Below are 21,027 nucleotides of genomic sequence, written 5' to 3' on the forward strand. Positions count from 1 at the left end.
ATGTTTGCTTTGCCCTTGAGGTCTCTATAGGACCTCACTAGATACAGGCTCATGGGGAGCTGAGGGCTGGAGAGAGATAGAGTCCACTACAATGTCTGGAGTGTAGAGGACAGAGTTAGGAGTTGATGCTCTTAGACTGAATTCAGATCTATGTCCATCCACTTGCTAGGCACAGAATTTATCCTTTCTGAGCCTCAGTTTCCCCATGTGCTCAAGAGTTTGTAACAAAAGCCATAGAAATAGTTGGTTGCCAGTGTAAAGGCAAGGTACAGGCTCCAGAAATTTCAAGATGGCCACTGCTTTTATTATTATAGAGTAGCTTGCCAAGCTACAACATTGTGCTTTAAGACAAGGCCCACCATTTATTTTGCTCACAAACCTTCAATTTGGTCAAGACCAGCAGTATCGTCTCATCCTATCTCTAGGTGGCTCCTCCGGGAATCCACTCACATGGCCAGCAAAGAGAGCTTGTTGTTTCCTTTCCATTGGGAACTATTGTGGCTCCCATATAATAACCCGGCTGGAATGGAAGACCAAGCATTCCCAAAGTCAGATGACAAAAGAAGTCAGTTTATTAAGCCTTGGGCCCCCTAGATGGAGGGAGCGGGCACTTTAGGGAGGAGTTTGAATGGGTTCAGCAACATGCTTTAAAAGTACCATGGTGGTCTGCCCTCTGACCACAGTTCGTTTTCATTTTTTTCCTCACACCTGCCATACTCCCCACTTCCCACAAAGCCTCACCCCAGTGTGGTGGTAGGCTCAGGTTCAAGGTGCAGGATCTTGCCATCAATCAGGCCAGGCTGCCAATGAGGGTCCTTGAGTGCAGTGTCTGAGACAAAGCTCTTTCTGGATCAGTAGTCCTGTGAACTACAAAGACAGGTCATTTGCATTCCCAGCCAATGACAGCAGACACACTCATGGGACAGCTGTGGAGTCTGGCTTGTCTGCAAGAGTCTGGGGCTGAGGGGAGACAGGGTTTTCTTGTGGGAGCCTAGCATGGATTTCATACTGAGTAGGAGTTTTGCCCTAGAAAATGGTTCTCATTCAAACCTCAACTCCATCCTTGAGTGTAGGGGACAGTGAGCATGTCACTCAGGACTCTGTTCCCTTCTCCTTAAGACAAAATAATAATTTTTACCCCATAGGACTTGTGATAGTTAAGTGAAGTGTTGTATTTGAAACTGTCCAACAAAGTGCAGGGTATGAATGATTTATGAATAGATTGAGCATAATGATGTTTATCTTGTGGGGTGACTACAAGACTCAAAATTCATGAAAGCGATCTGTGGGCTGTAAAGTTTGGGGAAAGAAAAATGTATATGTTTATATCTTTTATTATCACTGGCTGCTCCCTAATCCTGCCCCAGCACCAGCAAGGTTGGGACATCCTACCCTGGGGCTGAGGACAGTTTGTGTCTGTGGCATAGCCTATGGAAGAGAGCCACTAGCCAGGCTCCGACTCAGGGTCACCAGAATACACCTTTGTTACTCGTTTGCTTTGCTCTCAAGTTTCCAGATTTCATCCACAGGAGAGCACACTCAAATGTTATGGTGAACCTTTGCACATGTGTGCAGGTTGACGTCTACCTCACCACATGTGTGGGGGGCAGAGGGCAACCTTAGGTCTCTCCATGTTGTTTGACACAGCTTCTCTTGTGTCTCTTCTGATGAATATACAGAGTTAGCTAGCCCACAGCATTCTGGGAGTCTCCGGTCTCCTCGTTCCGTCTCCCTGCAGGAGAACTGGGGTTACTGATGCTGCTGCTAACATGTCCAGCCCTTATGTCAGTTCTGGTGATTCCAACTCATGTCCACATGTTTGCCAGACAGGCATTTTTACCTACTGAGCCTTTTCCCACCTAGGCAAGACTTCTGAAAAGGCTGTCAAAGTAGATGAAAGTTCAGAGAACAGGGTGGGGTATCACGTCTCCTGCTGAGACTGGATGGGACAGAATGGACAGAATGAACATGCTCAGTAGTGGGTAGACCAGAGTTCAAATCCAGATGCTGGCCCTTCTTGGCTCTGTGATATTAGAAACTCTTCTCTCCTGAGGAATGTGGTAAGTAACCACCCAACTGGTGCATAGTGCTCTCTTCAATGACACAGAGATGCGGTGACAGACAGACGTGGTTTTACAATGAGAGCACAATGCTCTCTCTCATCAGTCTGTTGTGAGGATGGAATGAGTTGCAGGCAGAGCACCTCTACAGATGTAGGCTTGGAGAAAGTGCAGAAAATCCAAGTTACTGCTGCTGCAATCAACGGCTTTAATTCTGGCAATAATACTGCTGATTCTACTCAACTAACAATCTTTGTTTCTGTAAGCTCAGAGACTCATAGGCTTAAATGATGTATACTGATATTTCTGGGAGCTTGTCTGCTGCAAGAACCAGGACGCACACAATATATGTTGGCACAAGCAAGGAGGTAGAACCTGAGCAGAGAGGAAGGCATACGGAGGCCTGCGCTGCTGACTGTGATTGTCAGTGGTCTAGATGAGAACGCATGGTGAAGTCTCAACAATGAAGACAGCGGTGACAGTTTTAGACAGTGAGAAATATGAACTGCTGCAGGTTTATTGCACACTTCAAGCTGGGTCTACAAACCAGACATGGTTTTATTTCCTTCCTGGACAGTGCTTCCAGCTAGGCTCCTCCATTAAATCAACTTTCAAGTTATCTGATTAGTAATGCCATGGCTCTTTGATCATGCTGAATAGTGAGGGTAGACTCAATTTTGTACTTTACTCTTTGTCTTAACCGTGTGACTCCATGATCCCCACCTACTATTGCTTGCTTGGCTATGCCAGCAAGACTCCTGCCTTTAGAAACTAGGAGACACCAGCCTTCCTGTTTTCATAAGTTCCTAACCTCTAAAGCACTCTAAGAACCTCCTCACTGTATTTCCCTTCATATAGGGGTGGTGCTGGGTGGCCATCTCAAATTCTGAAGCTTATCATTTGACAGTGGCCCAGGATATCAGATGATGTATTGGCTAGCTATTGTCACAGTAGTGCCGTGTAATAGCTATCACCAATTTGGAACCACATTCTTTCCCACTGATATGTGATCCACTAGGGAGCTCAGCTTCAAGCTAAGGCAGCTGAAGGGCTAGCTGGTGAGATCCAGATTTCTACGAGTAGCTCTATTTCAAGCTGAACATGCTCAGGCTTGATGGGCTACACTGCTCTGTCTCTTATCTGGGACTAGAGCACTATACAGGTAAGAGTGGGAGCACCTCTGCATGTCACGCCCTCACCTAACTGTCCTGAAGCATGGAAGGGAACACAGGCTCTCCTCGAATGTTTCTTCTGTTCCACCAAAGTGATTTTTCTCAGAAGTCACTGCTGGCAAAATTCCCTCTGCTTCTCACCAGCTAGAGCTGAGTCTTGTGTCCCTTTTCTAATGAGTCCCTGGGAGGGAAATGGGATGGGGGAGATGGTAACAATGGGCTTGGCACTCAGGAGGCAAGGCAGGTGAATCTCTATGAATTCAAGGCCAACCTGGTTTAAAAAGTGAGTTCCATGATAGGCTCCAATGCTACACAGAGAAACCCTGTCTTGAAAAACAAACAAACAAACAAACAAAAAGATTCTTCTTTGGCACAGTATTTCTTATAAAAATGAGAAATTCATCTTTAGGTTTGAACATCACTTCTAGGAATGAGCACTAACTACACCCAGGTTAAGAGTAATCCAACAAAAAGAAATAAATAGGGGGAGAGGGGAAAGAAGGACCTATCTTCATGGTTTCTGGCTAACTCAGCTCCTCAAACACAAGTGCACATTTTCCATAATACAGTATGTGCATCACAACTGCAGTCAGTAAATTAAAAGCATTTGCGGTAAGAAATTTCACAATGTTGATAACAGCATGCTGTAATTACTGTTGGTGATTAACTATTACTAATACTTAGGCAGTGCCCACTAAGTGCCAGGCACCTTTCTAATGCCTTAAACACATCAAATCATCATCATTATCTGCTACTTGAGGAGGTAGGAGCAGACAGCTTTTTGATATTCATGCTTTTGTAAAGATTTATTTACGTCTATTTTATGTGTATGGGTGTTTTGTCTGCATGCATGTCTCTGTACCACAATTCCCTCAGAAGCCAGAATCTCCTGGCACTGCAGCTACAGATAGTTGTGAGCCCTCATATGCATGCTGGGACTTGAACCCCAGTCCTCTGGAAGAGCAGCCAGTACTCTTAACTGCAGAGCCATCTTGGCAGCACCATTATATTCATGCTTTTCTATTGTGCCTTCCCACGTTGATCCTAGGCATGGTCCCCGCGATGACAACAGGAAGAATTCTCTTTGGGGGCAAGCTGTTATATAGGTAAGAAGCCCTATCTAAATGCCTGAGCGAAGAGAGTTCAGGAGAGACCAGGGAAGGCAGGGGGTGGGGTGGAGAGGCATATTGGATGTTTTAGTCTCAGTTGAGCTTTCTGCTAAATTAAACATGTTAACAACCATTGTCAAATCTTGATAATAAATTCGCATCCCCAGCTACTGAACTCTAGGGTAGTTTGTTACACAGCAGCGAAACAGAAATAGTTGTTTCAGTACATGTATGCAAATTCCTTAGACAGTTTTTGCGAGACACTTCATTGTTTGTGATCAGTGAGAAAAACTTGAGTGGTAATGATGAACCCATGCATTTCATTCCATCAACAGTTAGAATATTGTTCCTGACTGTGTTCCGCTGGGGCCCCTGCAAGAGGAAATGTGATGCTTTCTAATTTGTAACCAAAGTTCATTCTCCCCGATGCTGCACTGACGAGATTAGTAGCTAAACCCTAAATGTATATCATTTACTGTTGTACAACTTGCTGTGTGTTTTCCTCATCTAAATTTGCTTTGACTGTTTTTGCAATGCCCCAACCAGGGGCCATGGGTAGATTTTAAAGTCAAATTAACCTGGTCTCAAATCCTCTCTTCCTTCTTCACTTCTTTGGACCTCAGTTTCTTTGTGTTTGGATTAACTTTCCTATCTAAAATCACTACACAGTTTACAGGAAGACCACCAGTGCTTGATAATGCTTGTGGCTTTCTTTCTGCCCCATACACTGGGAATCTACAACCAATTCATGACAGTTTTCATCCGAGAGCATGTCATGGGTGCTCTAGTATTTTTGTTGTTGCTGTGATAAAACACTTTGACCAAAAGCAGCTTTGAGGAGGACAGGGTTTGTTTGGATTACACTTCCACATCAGGGAATCAGGGCAGGAACTTGAAGCAGAAACAGTGAAGAAATACTGCTTGCTGGCTCACTGAGGGTCATGTCCAGCTAGCTTTCTTATACAACCCTGGACTATCTGCCCAGGTGCTGCCCATAGTGGTCTGGGACTTCCAGCATCAATTAACAATCAAGGCAATCCCCTACAGACATGTCCACAGGCCAGCATGATCTGGGCAATCCCTCAGCTCCCTTGTCAGGCTGTATCAAGTTAACAGTTAAAGCTAAGTAGGACAATGGACATCTGGTCTGAGCCCCTTCCCACTTTCCAGGACTCAGATGTAGCTCTGCCTCTGCTGGGGCCTCTGCACACGTCCTGAACTTCCTGATCCTTTGCTTTGGAAGACTGAGTTAAGGCCCTCGCCCATACAGCTTTGCCAAAGTTGTCAAGTCTGTTGCCTCAGTTACAATTCCCAGCAGGCCTGTAAGGTGTCCTTTGTCTCATTTTACAGTCAGGATACCCAAGACCCAAAGGCGGCTTATGCAAGGTTAGCAAGGTTACAAAAAAAAATAGTAGACTAGTATGCTTTGCTTTGCAACCTTGGTACTACACCTGTTGTATTACTCCCCCACCCCAGCCCTACCCTGGGTGTAATACTGTCCTACAAAGAAGCTGCTGATATGAAACCCACAGTATTACCAAAAAGGGAGCCAGCGTGTTACTGTTTTTTCTTGCAACTGTGTTCATGGATGGAGCTAACACTTGCCCAGGAGCTGCTGAAACACACTCAACCAGAACGCTGACTGGTGAGAAGGGGAATGACCACGTTTGCTTACAGTGGGATAATCCTGTGCTGTCTCTCACCCCACACAGCCTGCTTATGAGTGAGGAGAAGGTCTAATTGCAGATAGACAGTCCTGAGTGCCTCATGGGAAGATAAATGCTGAATAAAAGTATTCAGAGAGACTTGAATGGCTTAGAAATGTATGTATACATGAATATATGTGTGCTGTGTGTGTATACTCTGATGTGACATATACATATATATTCCCTCTGCCAGTTTTATAGTTCTAAAAGGGATTTCCTAGATAGGACATAGTGAATCCTCAAAACTCAGACAAAGAAAGTGTAGCGATGAGCCAACCCTCAGGTGTGAACACTGAGGTTCAGAAAAGCCAAACCACTTAGTGTGCTCCTGGCTCAGGCTGGCATAAGAATGAGGCACGTGACCCCAGAGCATCTGGATCCTCCCAGTCCTTTTCCCCAGAGGCACTTCTCATTGTGTGGCAGGTCATGGCCTTTGGGTATGCTAGGCAGTCTCTAAGCTGGTGTCTCTGTCCCCCGTCTCAGTCTCTCCCAGTTCATCCTCCTGTGGCCCTTGGAGGGCAAAGAGCAAGTCTAAACGCAGAGCTCTACAGCATCAGTGTCCTAAGGCTGTCCTCACGTCCTCAGGCACACCATTCATCTGAGTCATCATACAAAGACAGTACACCAAACCACAGTCCCTTTGATGTGATTCTTACCTGTCCTGCCATCTTTATTCAGGCACGATCTATTTCTGCCCATACAGTGGGGAGAGTTGCATCTTGGTCAGACTCCTGGATTCACCAGTGTGGCTTCTTTTCTGTAAAATTGTCTACTTACTTTCTTCCTCTAAAAAAACCTGCATCAAGCAATTTCCTAGTCCTCCACATTTCCCCTAAAGTCCAGTCACACATAGGCCCCTGATCCCAGATATCCCAGACTTGGAGCTCAGTTTCAGTCCTAGCCATGGGACCCTGTGATAGGAACGGGCTGCATGCCTCATCTGTAGTGCCCACCAGTGGTTAATTCCAGCCCTGGATGGAGTCAGTGCCGTGGCTGGCCCATTGCCATGTGCAGTCCATTACTGAATGTTATAGGGTAGTCAAGGGAACTGGCTTGGTCAGGCTCTCTAGAACTTGTATTCTGAGTGGTCAGACTATTTGGTCATTATTTGCCAGGCCTTAAGGTTTATGATATATAGTTTTGTACATGTAAAATATGTGTGCTGTATATGGCTATCCATATGCATATTTGCCTATGTGTGACCACACACGTACATGAGTGCCAGTGCTTGTATCTATGCATGTATGAGAATCAGAGCTTGACATAGAGTATCTGCCTCAATTTCTCTCTACCGTATTCAGGCAAAGTCTGTCATTTAATCTTTGAGCACCTATTTGGCTACTCCAATGAGCTAGCTTGCTTCAGGCATCACCTGTCTTGGTCTTTTGAGCACCAGGATTATAGTCAGGCCACCATGTAGCCCAACACTGACATGGGTTCTGGGGATCTGAACTCTGGTCCTCATACTTGTATAGTCAGTGCTTCAGTGAGCCATCTCTCCAGCCCCAAGCCTACATTATTTTTAAGAGCGTGATTACCTATTTGCCGATAACACATCAGTGGCGAAAATAAATACAGAAATGGTGCACACACTTTGGTTCACACTGCCAGATTCTCAGCAATCTTTACATTGTCTCTCATCACCCTGGGTGCTGACTGAGAGCATGGCCCCACCTGAATGAATGCCCCCCCAAAGATGAGGTTTCTGAAGCAGCACAACCTAAGAGAAGGAGAAATGAAAGGAATACAAACAAGAAATGCTTCTGTCATACTTTTATCTGTAGTTATGCACTCACTGTATTTGCAAACTAATAATCATGTTGCTCAAGGTTTTGCAGCTGGATAATAGTGGTATTGAGACCAGGTATGTTGGACTTAAAAGCCCAAGCAATTGCACCTACTGTGTGTCAACATGAGAAATACATAGGTGATTTTACTCATGTCTTACACCTTCATATTCCACGTCACATGGGGACAACAGGTAGCACGCAACTCATTAGGGAAGGGAATGGAGGGCAGGGAGATATGGACATGGCTCAAAATTCCCTTCACTTGGTGACACACAGCTTACTCATTTCTAGTCTGTATGGATTTTAATTCCACTGCATATGCCATGCCTGCACCAGAGGCAAATGAAGCTGGTCTGGCTTTGGAGAGCTAGTTTATCTATTGAGTTTCACACACTGGGTCAGGAATAGCTCTGCCTCCTAAGAGGATACAGATACCACAAGCAGGATAAGTGAAAATCCACTGCCTTGGTGGTCTTAAAGTGAGGAAATGTGGCCAGGCTCTCTGCAAACAAGGGATGGACCACCCTGCACTAACCTGTGAGTGAAAACTTCATGCAGGAGACAATTGGCCAATGGTTGGAGAATTTGCTCTCGTTCAAAACTGACTTTGCTTTTTATTGTTGCCCATTTGCAATGAGGATTTCCCAAAAGATTATCCAGATTTGGCCAGAGCCACTTAGAATGCTGAATCCCTTCTTGAAAAATGGGTCTTTAATTCTATTGTAATGAGCCAGACATTGACTCCTCATGCCACGTCCTAAAATGCAAATATAAAGCTGGATTGAATGAAGATAGCAGTAGGCATGAATTAGCCCATCCAGAGGACAGCTTTTGATTGAGACCAATTATTTAACTCAGCCCCACTTCATTTCCAGTGGAAAACCTACCACTAATGTGTTTTGGCTGCAGCCAGGAACTGGTGAGGTAATTAGGAAGAAAACAGATATAATAGATGGGATTTATAAAAGGAGGAGAGAGGAAGTAGTGAAGGCAGTGGGCGGGGCATGTTTACTTACTGTCTGCAGACGGTGCCAGGTACTGGGTTGTCTTTTTTGGGCACCAAGAAATTAGAGTATTGTGGCACACACACACACACACACACATACGCACACACACGCACGCACGCACACACACACACCCTTGCCAGAAGCACTAGTGAATCCCCACATAAAGCTGTGTGCTTGATGATCCATATTGATACCAAGTAGTATGCTCCTGGGAGGAAACATACTTTCTGTGGCCATTGGGAGATTGAAGTTGTCATTCTGGGTCCTTCCCAGTTGTGTAGCCTGGAGGTACTATTGGAGCTTAGGCTGAGATGGGGGGTTTGACCTGCCCTCCCTGGCCTCCTTCTTTGTATTTGGAATTATTCCAGCTCTTTCTGGTAGCATCTACCCTCCAGGGGAGTCAGACTCAGTCCAAGGTGCCTAGGTATGGACTTCCCACACTCTACCCTCCTCTGACCATTCCTTTGGCAGCCCTGGGCTTTCTGCCCTCATCCCTAGCTTCTGTACTTGAAGGAAATCTCCCACGCATATAAATGAAGAAAAACAGACCCAGAGAATGGAAGTCACTGTTTCAACAAGGCAGAAACAGCTGTTCAAAGTGCCCGGCTGTGAACAGATTCCCTCATTTGGTGTTTAATCTTGTCCCATTAGGAAAACATTATTTTATCTGTTTTACGGATGATGAAGCCAAAGCTAGGAGATAGTAACTGGTTAGCAGCACTTTCTGACCTAATGCTGTGTTCTTTCTACCCCAGGGAATTGCTTCCTTTCGCATTAGGTTTGCAGATTCGGATCTCCTGTGTGACAGTGCAAAGGCAGCAGGGGATTGTGCAGAACTTTTAAAGCTTTCCACAGACAGCGCAAGTGCAGGTGTCATGCGTGCAGCTGCAGGAGCCAGCACCGGGCATGCTCTGTTCTGAGGCCATAACTCACAGGCTGATTTCAATAGTGAAGAGTGTTTTTACAAGACAGGCAATGCATTTTCAAAATGAATTACCATCTTACTGTTGATTCTGCATAGTAGTTTACAACTATCACTGACAGCAGGCTGGTACAATTAAGGTGAAATTCAAATATGCAAACCTAACTATTTTTTTGACATTTTCCATTCATCTTAGAAAATTTTGGCTGAAGCAGATGGGTGCCCCCATCCCAGTGCTCGACACACACTCTCTCATAGAGGCAGAACACAATTTCATGATCTCCCCACCTCTCTCCTTTAAGATACGGTATCCTTATGCATCCAAGGCTTGCTTTGGAATTTTTGTTCCCCTGCCTCAGCTTCCTGGGTGCTGGGATTAATAGGAGTGCGCCACCATATACAGTCCAGAATAGCTACTTTAATTCCATCCATGATTCATTTTATTTTGGATCTTTTGTCCCTGAAAATAATGTTAATTTCTGCTCACGCATAATAAATGGAGTTGCAGGCTTGGTGCTGGAAGATGTAGCCTTAGCCTGGCATGACACTTCGTAGTTGTACAAGTAGATCCAAACAATCTCAGGTTCAGTGATGGAAAGATTATGCATACATGATTCAGATTCACTCTGTGAGGGATTGTAGCCGATCTGTTTACCCACCCTAAACCTTGGCGTCTTCATTTCTAAAATTATATTAGTATTCCTGGCATTGCAAGACTGCTGTGAGGATTGAGGTGGGGGGGGTGGCAGGCACAGGAGCTAGTACTCCATAGTTCTTAGTTATTCTAACTTCCAGGGATCATTTTGAGGGGGTTAGCAATGTGCCTCAGTGAGTAAAGGAGTTTATTGTGAAAGGCCTTATTGAATCACCAGGAACCATGGTGGAAGGAGAGAACTAACTTCTGAAAGTTGTTCTGTGATCTCCACACATGTGCCCATACACACACACACACACACACACACACACACACACACACGCACGCACACACACACACACGCACGCATGTACGAGCACACACATGCACATACATACACAAAATGAAATAATACAAGGATAATTTTGAAGGTAAAAGGATTAAAATGTGAGTATTATGAGAACCATCTACTTTAATGGAATATTTGATAGCCATGCATCAATAGTTCATGTTGAAGTTCCAGTACTGAGTGGAATGAGCGTTTATAAGGAAAACTCAGGTACAGAACCTACCCACGTAAGGCTCACTTTCCAGAGAGTGTCTACACTCTAGTAAACAATAGGAGAAGGATTCACAATGCTCTTGTGTGGTTTTGTGTCTTCCTCCAGATCGCTGGTGCTCTGGTCCACAAGTGTGGAGAGAGCAGAAGTGGGAAACAGGGACCAGATGGTTGTGGGTATGATGGAGACAGCTCTCCAGGAGATGACTTCTGTGAATCAGCTTAGCTTTATTCCAGAGTATAGGAAATAGATAGGAGTGGGGAGCCTGGGGAATAAACCCTAATTTGCATTGAGTGGCATGTCCTAGCATAAGGATTCATATGTGGCAGTAGGTCCTAAAGCAGAGCTCTTCCTAGTGCAAGTGTTAGTTAGCACACGTGCATTGGAGCAGGGGAGTGGTGGCAGCTTCCGTTTTCTTGAAGATGAACTCAGCCCTGATGTGGAGAGAGGAGAAATGCAGCCACCAGGAGTCTGTTTGGAGTTCTAGGGGGGAAGGGAATGGAATGGAGCCTGGGATGGTTTATGGTAGTGAGATAAAGCAACAAGTAGGGAACATTACAGAGGAAAGCAATATAATTTAAATGATAGCATTGCAGGGTGTGGGGGAGAGGTGGCTAAGGGCCAGTCACAAATCCTGAATTTCACTGAGGTTTGGGGTAGGTAGAATTGTCACCAAGTAAACTTAAGAGGGATATGGACTAAAGAAAACATGCCATCATCATACATGTAAAAAGAGGGACCCAGGATTCAGGGAAGAGGAAGGCAGGCCAGACTCTTGTAGACAGTGATCCCACATAGATTCTATTGACATGTGGGGTTAGATATCTTTCTCTGTAGTAGGGACCCCTGTGCATTGTGGGATATTTAATTACATCCCCTTCCTCTATCCACTGGATTCCAGTAGCACCCCCATGAGCAATCACAAGCATCCTTGGGCACTATCAAGTGGCCTTTGGAGGGCATTGTCACTTCTACTTGAGAAGACAGTGCTAAAGGAGGTCTGTTCAGCCTGAAGAAATCTGTGGAAATGGTTCCAGTCCCAGGGAGCTCTGCCTGTCTGAGACAGGAACTGTCATATACTGGGTATTGGGGGTTAGGAGAAAGGTGGGTCAGATACAACCCTGAGGTCCAGATGTAACACTCCCATCTCCATATTTACAGACCCAGCACAGAAAATGCCAACTTGGTTTCTGGTGGAAAAGAAGAAAAAGTTTCCAAATAGTGTATACGCATGGGAGAACTGAGGCTGGGAAGATGTGGGAATCAAACCTGAAGAGAATCGGGAGACGCAGTGACACAGTCTTAGGGTCCTTCCAGCATTCAGAACTGGTGCTCACGTCTGCCAAGTTTTGCCTATGCTTCTGAGGAGAGGAAAGGAGCCACTACTGGCTGTCTTTCTGACTTTTCCACATATGAATCAGATATACATGTCTCAGGCATTCAAGCTAGTCATGTGTTTCCCCATTAAGGTCAGTAATGATATAACTGCTTAATCCTACCAAGACAAATTTACACCTCTGCAAGCATAGCAAGACAACTGTGAGTCCTTGAGCCACTTAGTTAACTGACATGAGCTCCCACTTCTTTGATGGAAGTATGGATTTAGTACTTTCAATGTGGCAGACTTCTTGATTGAAGATTAAAAACAACACGACATATTTAGTTCCTATCATATAGTAGTATTCAATGGCTTTTGACTATTTGCTCATCTATCTTATTTCCATCTCTATTTACTTGGTTTAATTAATGTCAGAAAGAGTTGGAGATTATATCCAGGTATGGTATCTTCTGTGCAGATGTGGTGGCTGTTATTGGCATTATAATTCCAGAGAGTTTAAGAAGCATAGAACAATGTGAGGTGCACTCTCACCCTGAACTCTTAGGGAAGGGTCTAGGCCCTGCCCTATATGAAATGACAGACTATGGACACCCCCATGGAGGGCCTCACCCTCCCTGGGGGAATGAGGGGATAATGGGGGGGGGTTGGGATGAGGGCACGGGAGGAGGGGAGGGAAAGGGAGAGGGACCTGGAACTGATTTGTGAAGCAACCTTGTTTCTTATCTAAATTTAAACTGGAAAAAAAATAAAGTCTGGATTCTGACATCTTAAAAAAAATAAATAAAATACATAACAGGAAAAAAAAAAGAAGTATATTTCAGACATCTGGTCCCCCCAAGACATAAATGGGCTGGTTCTTAATTATACAGTGTTTGTATAGAAAGTAGAGTCCAGTGAATCACATTCATTCTCAGGATCCAGATGTTTGGTAATATAGAGCAGAACCTCTACAAAACTGTTAAGATTCCTGCACCTTTCTGGATGCTCGCCTTGAGCCTTGCTGCTGTCTTGAACAACAGACTCATCTGACTTCAGAAGCTCCAAGAGCCACTAGAAAGCACTGGGACTCCTGCAACTGCACCTTGGAGATGCAATAAAGAGAAAACTCTTTATTGAACTGATTTTAGTTAAATATCACCTTTCCCTAGCCACATGGGTATTTTCCAAAAAGGGCTAAAGGGCTTGGAGCCGTTTTGATGGTGTTTAGCTAATCAATACCTTGGTTACTAGTTAATCACACTGAAGGGGAACTGAGGAACTTCTGACCATTTTAAACATCTGATAGATGTTTGGAGTTACAGCCTGACAGTATCTATAGCTCCTAAAGTAGGCTATTTTCTTCTTTTACATAGATGCTAGTTGGTGACTTCTGGATGACATGCTTGCAGTTGCTTTCTTTGGCCTGTCTTTGATGGCATGGCACCCCGGGGTTACTGCACAAGAGAAGGTGAACAAGTAAGTGGGCTTCAGGTCTTTGTAAACCTGGGATCCTCTGCTGGGGGACTAAGACACCGTGAATGTCGGCATGGGCTGTGTTGCCATAGGCTATAACTTCTTTTCACACTGTTACTAATCCAGTAAAGGGGATGGAACAGGGAACAAGCCAGTTAGTAGTAATCTGATCCATCCAGTTATAAGTTACCACTCTAGTACTCAGCGCTAGGGTAATCCAGAATAAATCATTCAATTTATCTGATTCTCAGTTTTGTGTCTGTACACTGAGACTCATAATACCTCTTCTATAACAGTTAATGTGGATGTAATAAAGTCCAGATTTAAAATGTCCCCTGCATACAGTAGATATTTAATAAATAGTATTTTTCCTCAAGGAATGTGAGGCAGTTAACCTCTACTTCGTTATCTATAGAAGGAAATGGTAAAAATTCATTCTACCTTATACTGGTTAGGAGGATATATTTAGATAATATATGCAAATATTTTTGTAAGGGGAAATAAGACACTATAGAGAGACACAGCCATGTCATTCCAAATCTTTGCTCTGGAGTGATAGCAGAGGTAATAATTTCCCATGTCTATAGCATTTTGCCTATTCTATTTTTCTGAGATTTCCAACCTGTCTTCATTTGTTTATATCTCTCCATTGACTATTTTGTGGTTCTTAAACGACACCTTAATCTCACTTTTGGGATAGCTCTTAAGCACTCTCTGTCTCTCAAACATTGGAGGTTTTTAAATAGAATTACTTTATTCAAATTCCTATTAGTTGACTCAATTTTCAATCAGTATTGTTAAATGCTAGAGTAAGAACGATCCCCTTTAAGTAACAGTTCAGAAGGGGGGAACGTGTTTTACAAGGAGATAATCTGTAACTTGTATTTAAAACAAATACACTCTTGAAACATCATAAAATCCATCACTACTAATTAGAAGACACAGGCACGAGGTCGGTGGTGAAGGAAATCTCGGTTGAGATACTCTCAATTATAAAAGCTTATCACTGTAATCCTTTCTGAAAACGAACAGAGTCTTGATGTTTGATGAACTTATCAAACAAGACAGATCAGTGAAGAGGCAAAATTCAAGGCAAGGCAGAAGAGATCCAGTTCATCACTTTACAAAGTGCTGAGGGAGAAATGATGGTGCTCTTGTGTTCACCGCCTGTGCTTCTGACGTTGGTTTCGAAAATAGAAAGTTACATGACAAAATCATTCCCCGGGGTTCAAATCCCAGTGTGGCATTTACTATGAATAGTTGTTTGATCTTGAACAAATTGCGTAACCGTTCAGGGCTTCATTTCACTCACTTGTAAAGTGGGAGGAAAATAAGAGCAGGGATTAAATGCCTGGAAGTACCTAGAACAATGGAACAATGCTTCCCACTTAGTGAGCATTCACTAAGAGCTACTCCCAGTGATAGTGACTGAATGATTGTGATTGTTGGTTTTGCCATTTGTTTGGATGGTTGACAGCAATCAGAAAGAAGAAATTTATAATGTGCCAATTGGCTTGGCTCTTGCAGATTTATACAGATCAATTAGAGATTTCAACTTTTTGTGGGGTTTTTAGCAACAGCACTTTTTTTTATAACCCCAAATAAAAATTCCACAAGAGCCTTAACATGGAAGGGGTGTGTGTGTTTGTGTGTGTGTGTGCGTGTGTGTGTTTAATGGTGCACATTTACTTTGTAAGCTTACGTTTAACATTTGCTTATTATCCTATCTTGAGAGAAATAAGACTTGTATAAAATCTTAATGCCATGGAAGGAAGCTACAATTAGCAGCAAGCCCAGTGACTCTCTAGTACATGTTTTATACAAGTAAGTTGTGTTTTGATATGTGTAAGTTATAAAACTTATTTAAAATTTGAAATTCTTTCAATTTATTGAGATTTTTTTAATGGCTAAGAATGCAGCATTAGCCAGTATTCCATATTGTTCAGTATACAAACTTGTAGACAAATCAAGTCAAGTTGGGCAACCTGAGGCTTAAATTTTCATCTTTGTTCTATCACTGACTAAGAGAGGGGACAATATTCAATTATTCTTGTGGGTTTTCTTATCTCTGCTTCAGTTCTATTAGTACGTGCCATGTTAAACACACACACACACACACACACACACACACACACACCAGAGAGAGAGAGACAGAGAGAGATGGAAGGAAGAATGGAGGAAGAGAAAGAGAGAGAGAAGGAAAAAAGGAGAGAGAGAGAGAGAGAGAGAGAGAGAGAGAGAGAGAGAGAGAGAGAGAGAGAGAGATGATTAAACTGGATTGGTTACTTTTTATCAACATTATGACAAAATGACAACTCAAGGGAAAATATTGTATTTTTCTAAAAAATTTCAGAGGGTTAAGCACATCACAGCAGGGCAGAATGATGGAGTAGAGAGGACTGGTTTATTTCACAGCAGAGAGGATGCAGAGAGAAGGGAATGTCTGCTCTTGGATGCCATCTTTCTTTTATACCATTGAGTTTGTCAGGGTCCTCAGCCCATAAGATGATTCCACACACACTCAGGGTAGGCCTTTTCTCTTCAGTTATGTTTTCCTGGAAAGGTCTTCACAGATGCACCCAGTGGGTGAACTTCTGCAATTTCTTCCATGATCCAGAACCCAAGAAAATAGACAATGAAGGTGAGCCATCACTCAGGACTGTCTTGATGATCAGTCCTTTCATCACTGAGAAATGCTTTCATTATCTTGGTTAGTTTTAATTTGCAGTGTATTTTGTTTAATAGCAATGTAGTCACTCTAGTTTGCTTATTGCTTGTATTTTCATGGCAAATGGTTATCTAATGTTTTGTTTTACTATATATGACCACATTTTAAAAATGTATTATCAGTAGACATAGTCTCACTATGATCTCTGTTTTTTTTAAAAAGATTAGTTGAATATGCATTTTTAGCATCATAATCATCATCTTTTTTATTTTGGTGGTGCTGGGTATTGAACTTGGGGCATTGCATATTCAAGTCAGGCATTTTTCAACTGAGCTACCACTCCACACCCAGTCTCTGCTTTTTAGTCATAGTAATTAGACCACTTACATTGAATGTAATTGTTGGTGGAGGGTGTCTTTGAATTCATCTTACTATTTCCTATTTGTCCTACATCTTCTTTCCATATTTCTCTCTTTCTGAGATCATTTTTAAGTTTAGTATTTTATAATTTTACATGGAGAGGGTAACTATTCTACTTTATTTTTATTGTTATTCTATAAGATTTATAATGTATAACATTAACTTACCACAGCCTATGTTCAAATGATATTATATCACTTGTAATATTGTTATTTCATCTGTATAACTTTTTTGACATTTATTATAGTGCAATTTTGTCAATGAATTCTTTTGTTCTTGTTCTGAAAATGGTGGCATTACACAAGACTTAACATCTAGTTTAATCAACTCATATTACTGGGAAAAGCTGAGTGCCAGTGAGAGAGAGGGGGAGAGATTTTGGTAACAAGATTTCTCATCTGGCATTCCATGAACATTGAACTTAATTGTTACTGCATCTTTCTTGAGTTGCTTTTTTATATTTCTTTGAACTGAAAACTAGGGAAGAACAGTGCAATTTGGTGCACTCCACTGAGATGCGTGGTGGTACAGGAAGTCTTCCAGTCTCTGGACCAGCATTATCATGAGAGCCATCACCAAGAAAACAAAACAAATCACCTCTTCAAAAAAAAAAAAACAAAAAACTGAACTCCTGCTTTAGTAAACAGGTCAGGGGCTTAGTTTGGAGTTCAGATAACTCAAAGATTTTCATCCTATTGTTTCTTCTGGTAAAGACCAGAATTCAGTAGGGGGACTAAAGAAATGTAAATGAAGACCTCAATGCTAGAGGAAACATAAACTCCACCTAAGCATCCAGTGGAATAATCACTTCTTTAATAACCCCCATATGTAGAAGATGCCAAGGAGCTGTCAGTCATATTCCTTCTTTTTATTTTATCACCTTTATGGGCATCAAAGTGTGTTTGCCCAAGTGTCTGGGCCAGAGCCATGTGAATGTTCTCAGTAGTCATCAAGACGACTAGAACTAATATGCACACAGGCAACATGGTCTTCTAATTAACATACGCAATTAGGGACTGTGACTAAAAAGTGAGTCAGAGTAATATAGAGATTGACACCCAGAGTAACTATAAGCCATGCATCAAATGGCACTGGGTATGAATTATGCAGGAAAGCCTACTATACTCTTGGAACTAAAAGTGTGTGAGGAATGCTATGTGGCTTGCAGATGCTATTTTTTCCATATCATTCATTTGTTGTGCATTTTAAAAGTAAATAGTCTAGATATAGCAGTAACTAGGTAGTAAAATAAGCTAATGACAGACTGATTCTCCTGTAATTTACAGGCTGCGGTGGCTTTAGTGAGAATGACTAGTATAGGCTCATGTACTTGAATACTCAGTTCTCCACCCCTACCTGCCCCATGGGTAGAACTGTTTGGGGAGTATTAGAAGGTGTGACCTTGTTGGAGGTGGTGTGTCACTTGGGATGGGCTTTGAGATTTTGAAAGCCCTCACCATTCTCATTTAGCTTTCTCTATGTCTGCTTTGTGTCTGTAGATCAGGATATAAGCACTCAGCTACTACTTCAGCATGTGCCTGCTTGCCTCTTGCTCCGCTCCAAGTCTGGGCCATTTATAGTCATGGCTCACCCACTGAAACTGTGAGCCCAAAAACCTCTTTCTTCTATAAGTTGTCTTGGTCATGGGGTCTTAGCATAACAATAAAAAGCAAGACACAGGCTTAGACAGTAAACATGTAAACACAAAAATTTTCATTTAAAATTATGAAGAATACTATGGAGGGAGGGGGCAGGGAGAGAGACAGAGAGAGAGAGAGAAGAGCAGAGAAGAGCAGAAAAGAGAAGAGAAGAGAAGAAGCTGTATAAAGATAAACTGGTTGGGTGACATTCTCTGTAGAGGAAACATCTACGCTGAGACATTAAGATTGGGAGAAGTTGTATGAAGAGGGCAATGTGGAGGGATGAGCAGGTGCTATGTTCCTGTTGTGGGAAATAGTTTGTGATGCATGGTGACTGAAGGAAGGTGGCAAGAATTCATGCAAAAAACTGTGCATGAATGCATGTCAAGAGAGTGAAAAGGGACTGAATCTCAGAGAGTCATGGACAGCACGGTAAGGGGGGTTGGATTTTACTTTATGTCTAGTAAAAGAAAAAAAACAACTCAAGAGGTACTTATAAAAGAGAAATATTGCATGCATGATTGTGGGGACACCAGACCTTGAACAGAGACCCACTTCCCCTTCGGCCTGGGAGCAGGCAGCTGTGAGATAATGTTTACTGAAAACAATTCAGTGCTATAAAGCTCTTGATAGGGCTCAGATAAGGGCTTGCTCACTGAAACACCATGACTTTGACACCCCCTACGGCTAAATGCTTCTTCCTGTTCCCCCTGCGGTGTCCCCCTCAGGTGTCTGCCTGAGATTAAACCACCAGCCAGGAGGGTGAGAAGTCTGGAAAGAATTGTATGTAGATGGATGGCAGAAGTCCTTAAAAAGGGAAGCGTTTTTTTTCCTTGGAGAGAGTTCTCCTAAGCTAAGCGGACTTGGGGTCTCCTCCTAAGCTGACTTGGGAAGCATAAAGTTTTCTTAAAGCAACCGAACGGTCTCTGTGTCATCTATCCCGACCACCTCGCTACATTCTCAGATGCAGGCTGCACAGCAGGTGCGACACATGATTTCCCATTTAAAAACATTGTGTTATATAGAAATAAGAAAAAGACATAAGAAAGGAAGGAAGGAGGGAAGGAAGGAAGGAAGGAAGGAAGGAAGGAAGGAAGAAAGAAAGAAAGGAAGGAAGGAAGGAAGAAAGAAAGGAAGAAAGAAGCCTGTTCCAGGGGACCATTAAAGGATGTGGAGATGTAATGGGGTTTTAAATTAGCGTGGTGGGTACTGAGGTGGAAGGAGGAGAAGCAAGCTGAGATATGTTTCAATGGTAAATTGACAGAAAGTTCCAAGGGATAGGCTATGAGGGTGAGAAAAAGAAGGAAATTAAGGACCACTGCCAAGAATCCAGTCTGAGAACTCATATGTGTTGGTGGTCCCACTAATAATGGGGTTAAACTGAGAAAGGCTGCTTGAAAGTCAAAACTAAGAGGTTCAACTTAGAGCCATTATTTTTGCTGTGCGGCAGTGAGGAGTGGGGATATGAAGCAGGGGAGTGTGGTAGAGGAGCAGCAAGGCAGAAGTTCAGCCCAGGGTGGTGAGCTAAACTTAGGGATGGTGTATGATGCTGGTGGAGCGAATCTCAGCGACTTGAGAACAAGAAAGGCAAGATGAGAAAGTAAAGACAACAAGGCGCCCTGAAGAATTCCAGTTCTTAGAGAAGTCCAAAGTACAGGCTGTTGAATAAGAGAGCAAGGAGAGGTTGTATTGAGGAGGTTAGGGGGAGGGAGCCTCCAGAGGAAGTCATGGCCAACACAAATAGAGTCAGATGAAGCTGAAAGACTCTTCAGTGGGCTTAGTAATAATGAGTTGGGTGCTGAAGATGGAACTCTTCAAAGCCAAGTTTAAAACACCTTCATCTTATCATATAATTCCTATGTAACTGAATGGATTAGCTCAAGATTATATCATTAGTGACAATCAGCTTTGACTAAAAGCTGAGCCTGTATATTAGGATGCCCCCTTGTAATAACCAGATAGGCTTTCTGACCTACTGACTTAGGATCAGTAAGTAGCTAATTATTCATTTGGTTTCTAAGTTGCTGAGGTGGCCACATTCTGGCGTCAAGCATTTGACTCTCAGGTTGCATACTCAACTAGATTTTAAGCCCTTTGTCCAACACGCCAACCTGAGTTAAAAAGTAGGTGAGTCCTGGAGAGATGTTTCAGTAAGTGAGACCTTGAATTAATAAATGAGGTGTAGAGCAATTCAGGGAGACATCTGATGCTGACCACTGAGGTACATGCTCATTCACACATATTACACACACACAGACACACACAGACACACACAGACACACACAGACACACACAGACACACACACACACACACACACACACACACACAAACAGAGGAAGTATTTTAGTGGTCCATGGCCCTGTATAGGGTATGCTTCCAATGAATATGTAGAGGTTTGTATAAGGTTAAACTGAAAGTATTAGGAGAAGAAACTGGCATGTGTCCTAGACCGTTACTCAGGGTCTCATGCATGATCCTACTCCACATTCAGAAGTTTGCCAAGCTGTTATCTGTTTCAGCTGTGAATGGTAGAACCTGACTCAGATG

At 42.9% G+C, this 21,027-nt stretch overlaps 1 protein-coding gene and 1 long non-coding RNA gene across 2 annotated transcripts in view; one reads left to right on the forward strand and one right to left on the reverse strand.

The window, feature by feature from the left end:
- Positions 1-586: 586 nt before the first annotated feature.
- LOC110341257 overlaps positions 587-21,027 on the reverse strand; it is a 62,650-nt gene continuing 42,209 nt past the window's right edge. Inside the window, exon 3 of the long non-coding RNA XR_002383144.2 lies at positions 587-867. This is a non-coding gene — a long non-coding RNA (uncharacterized LOC110341257). The remainder of the gene's footprint in view (positions 868-21,027) is intronic.
- C8a (complement C8 alpha chain) overlaps positions 13,678-21,027 on the forward strand; it is a 61,304-nt gene continuing 53,954 nt past the window's right edge. The window contains exon 1 of the mRNA XM_005072184.4: positions 13,678-13,754. Coding sequence (XP_005072241.1) covers positions 13,678-13,754 — 77 coding nt within the window. The remainder of the gene's footprint in view (positions 13,755-21,027) is intronic.

The sequence above is a fragment of the Mesocricetus auratus genome, unplaced genomic scaffold (genome assembly GCF_017639785.1).
Source record: "Mesocricetus auratus isolate SY011 unplaced genomic scaffold, BCM_Maur_2.0 Super-Scaffold_100014, whole genome shotgun sequence".
Lineage (NCBI taxonomy): Eukaryota > Metazoa > Chordata > Mammalia > Rodentia > Cricetidae > Mesocricetus > Mesocricetus auratus.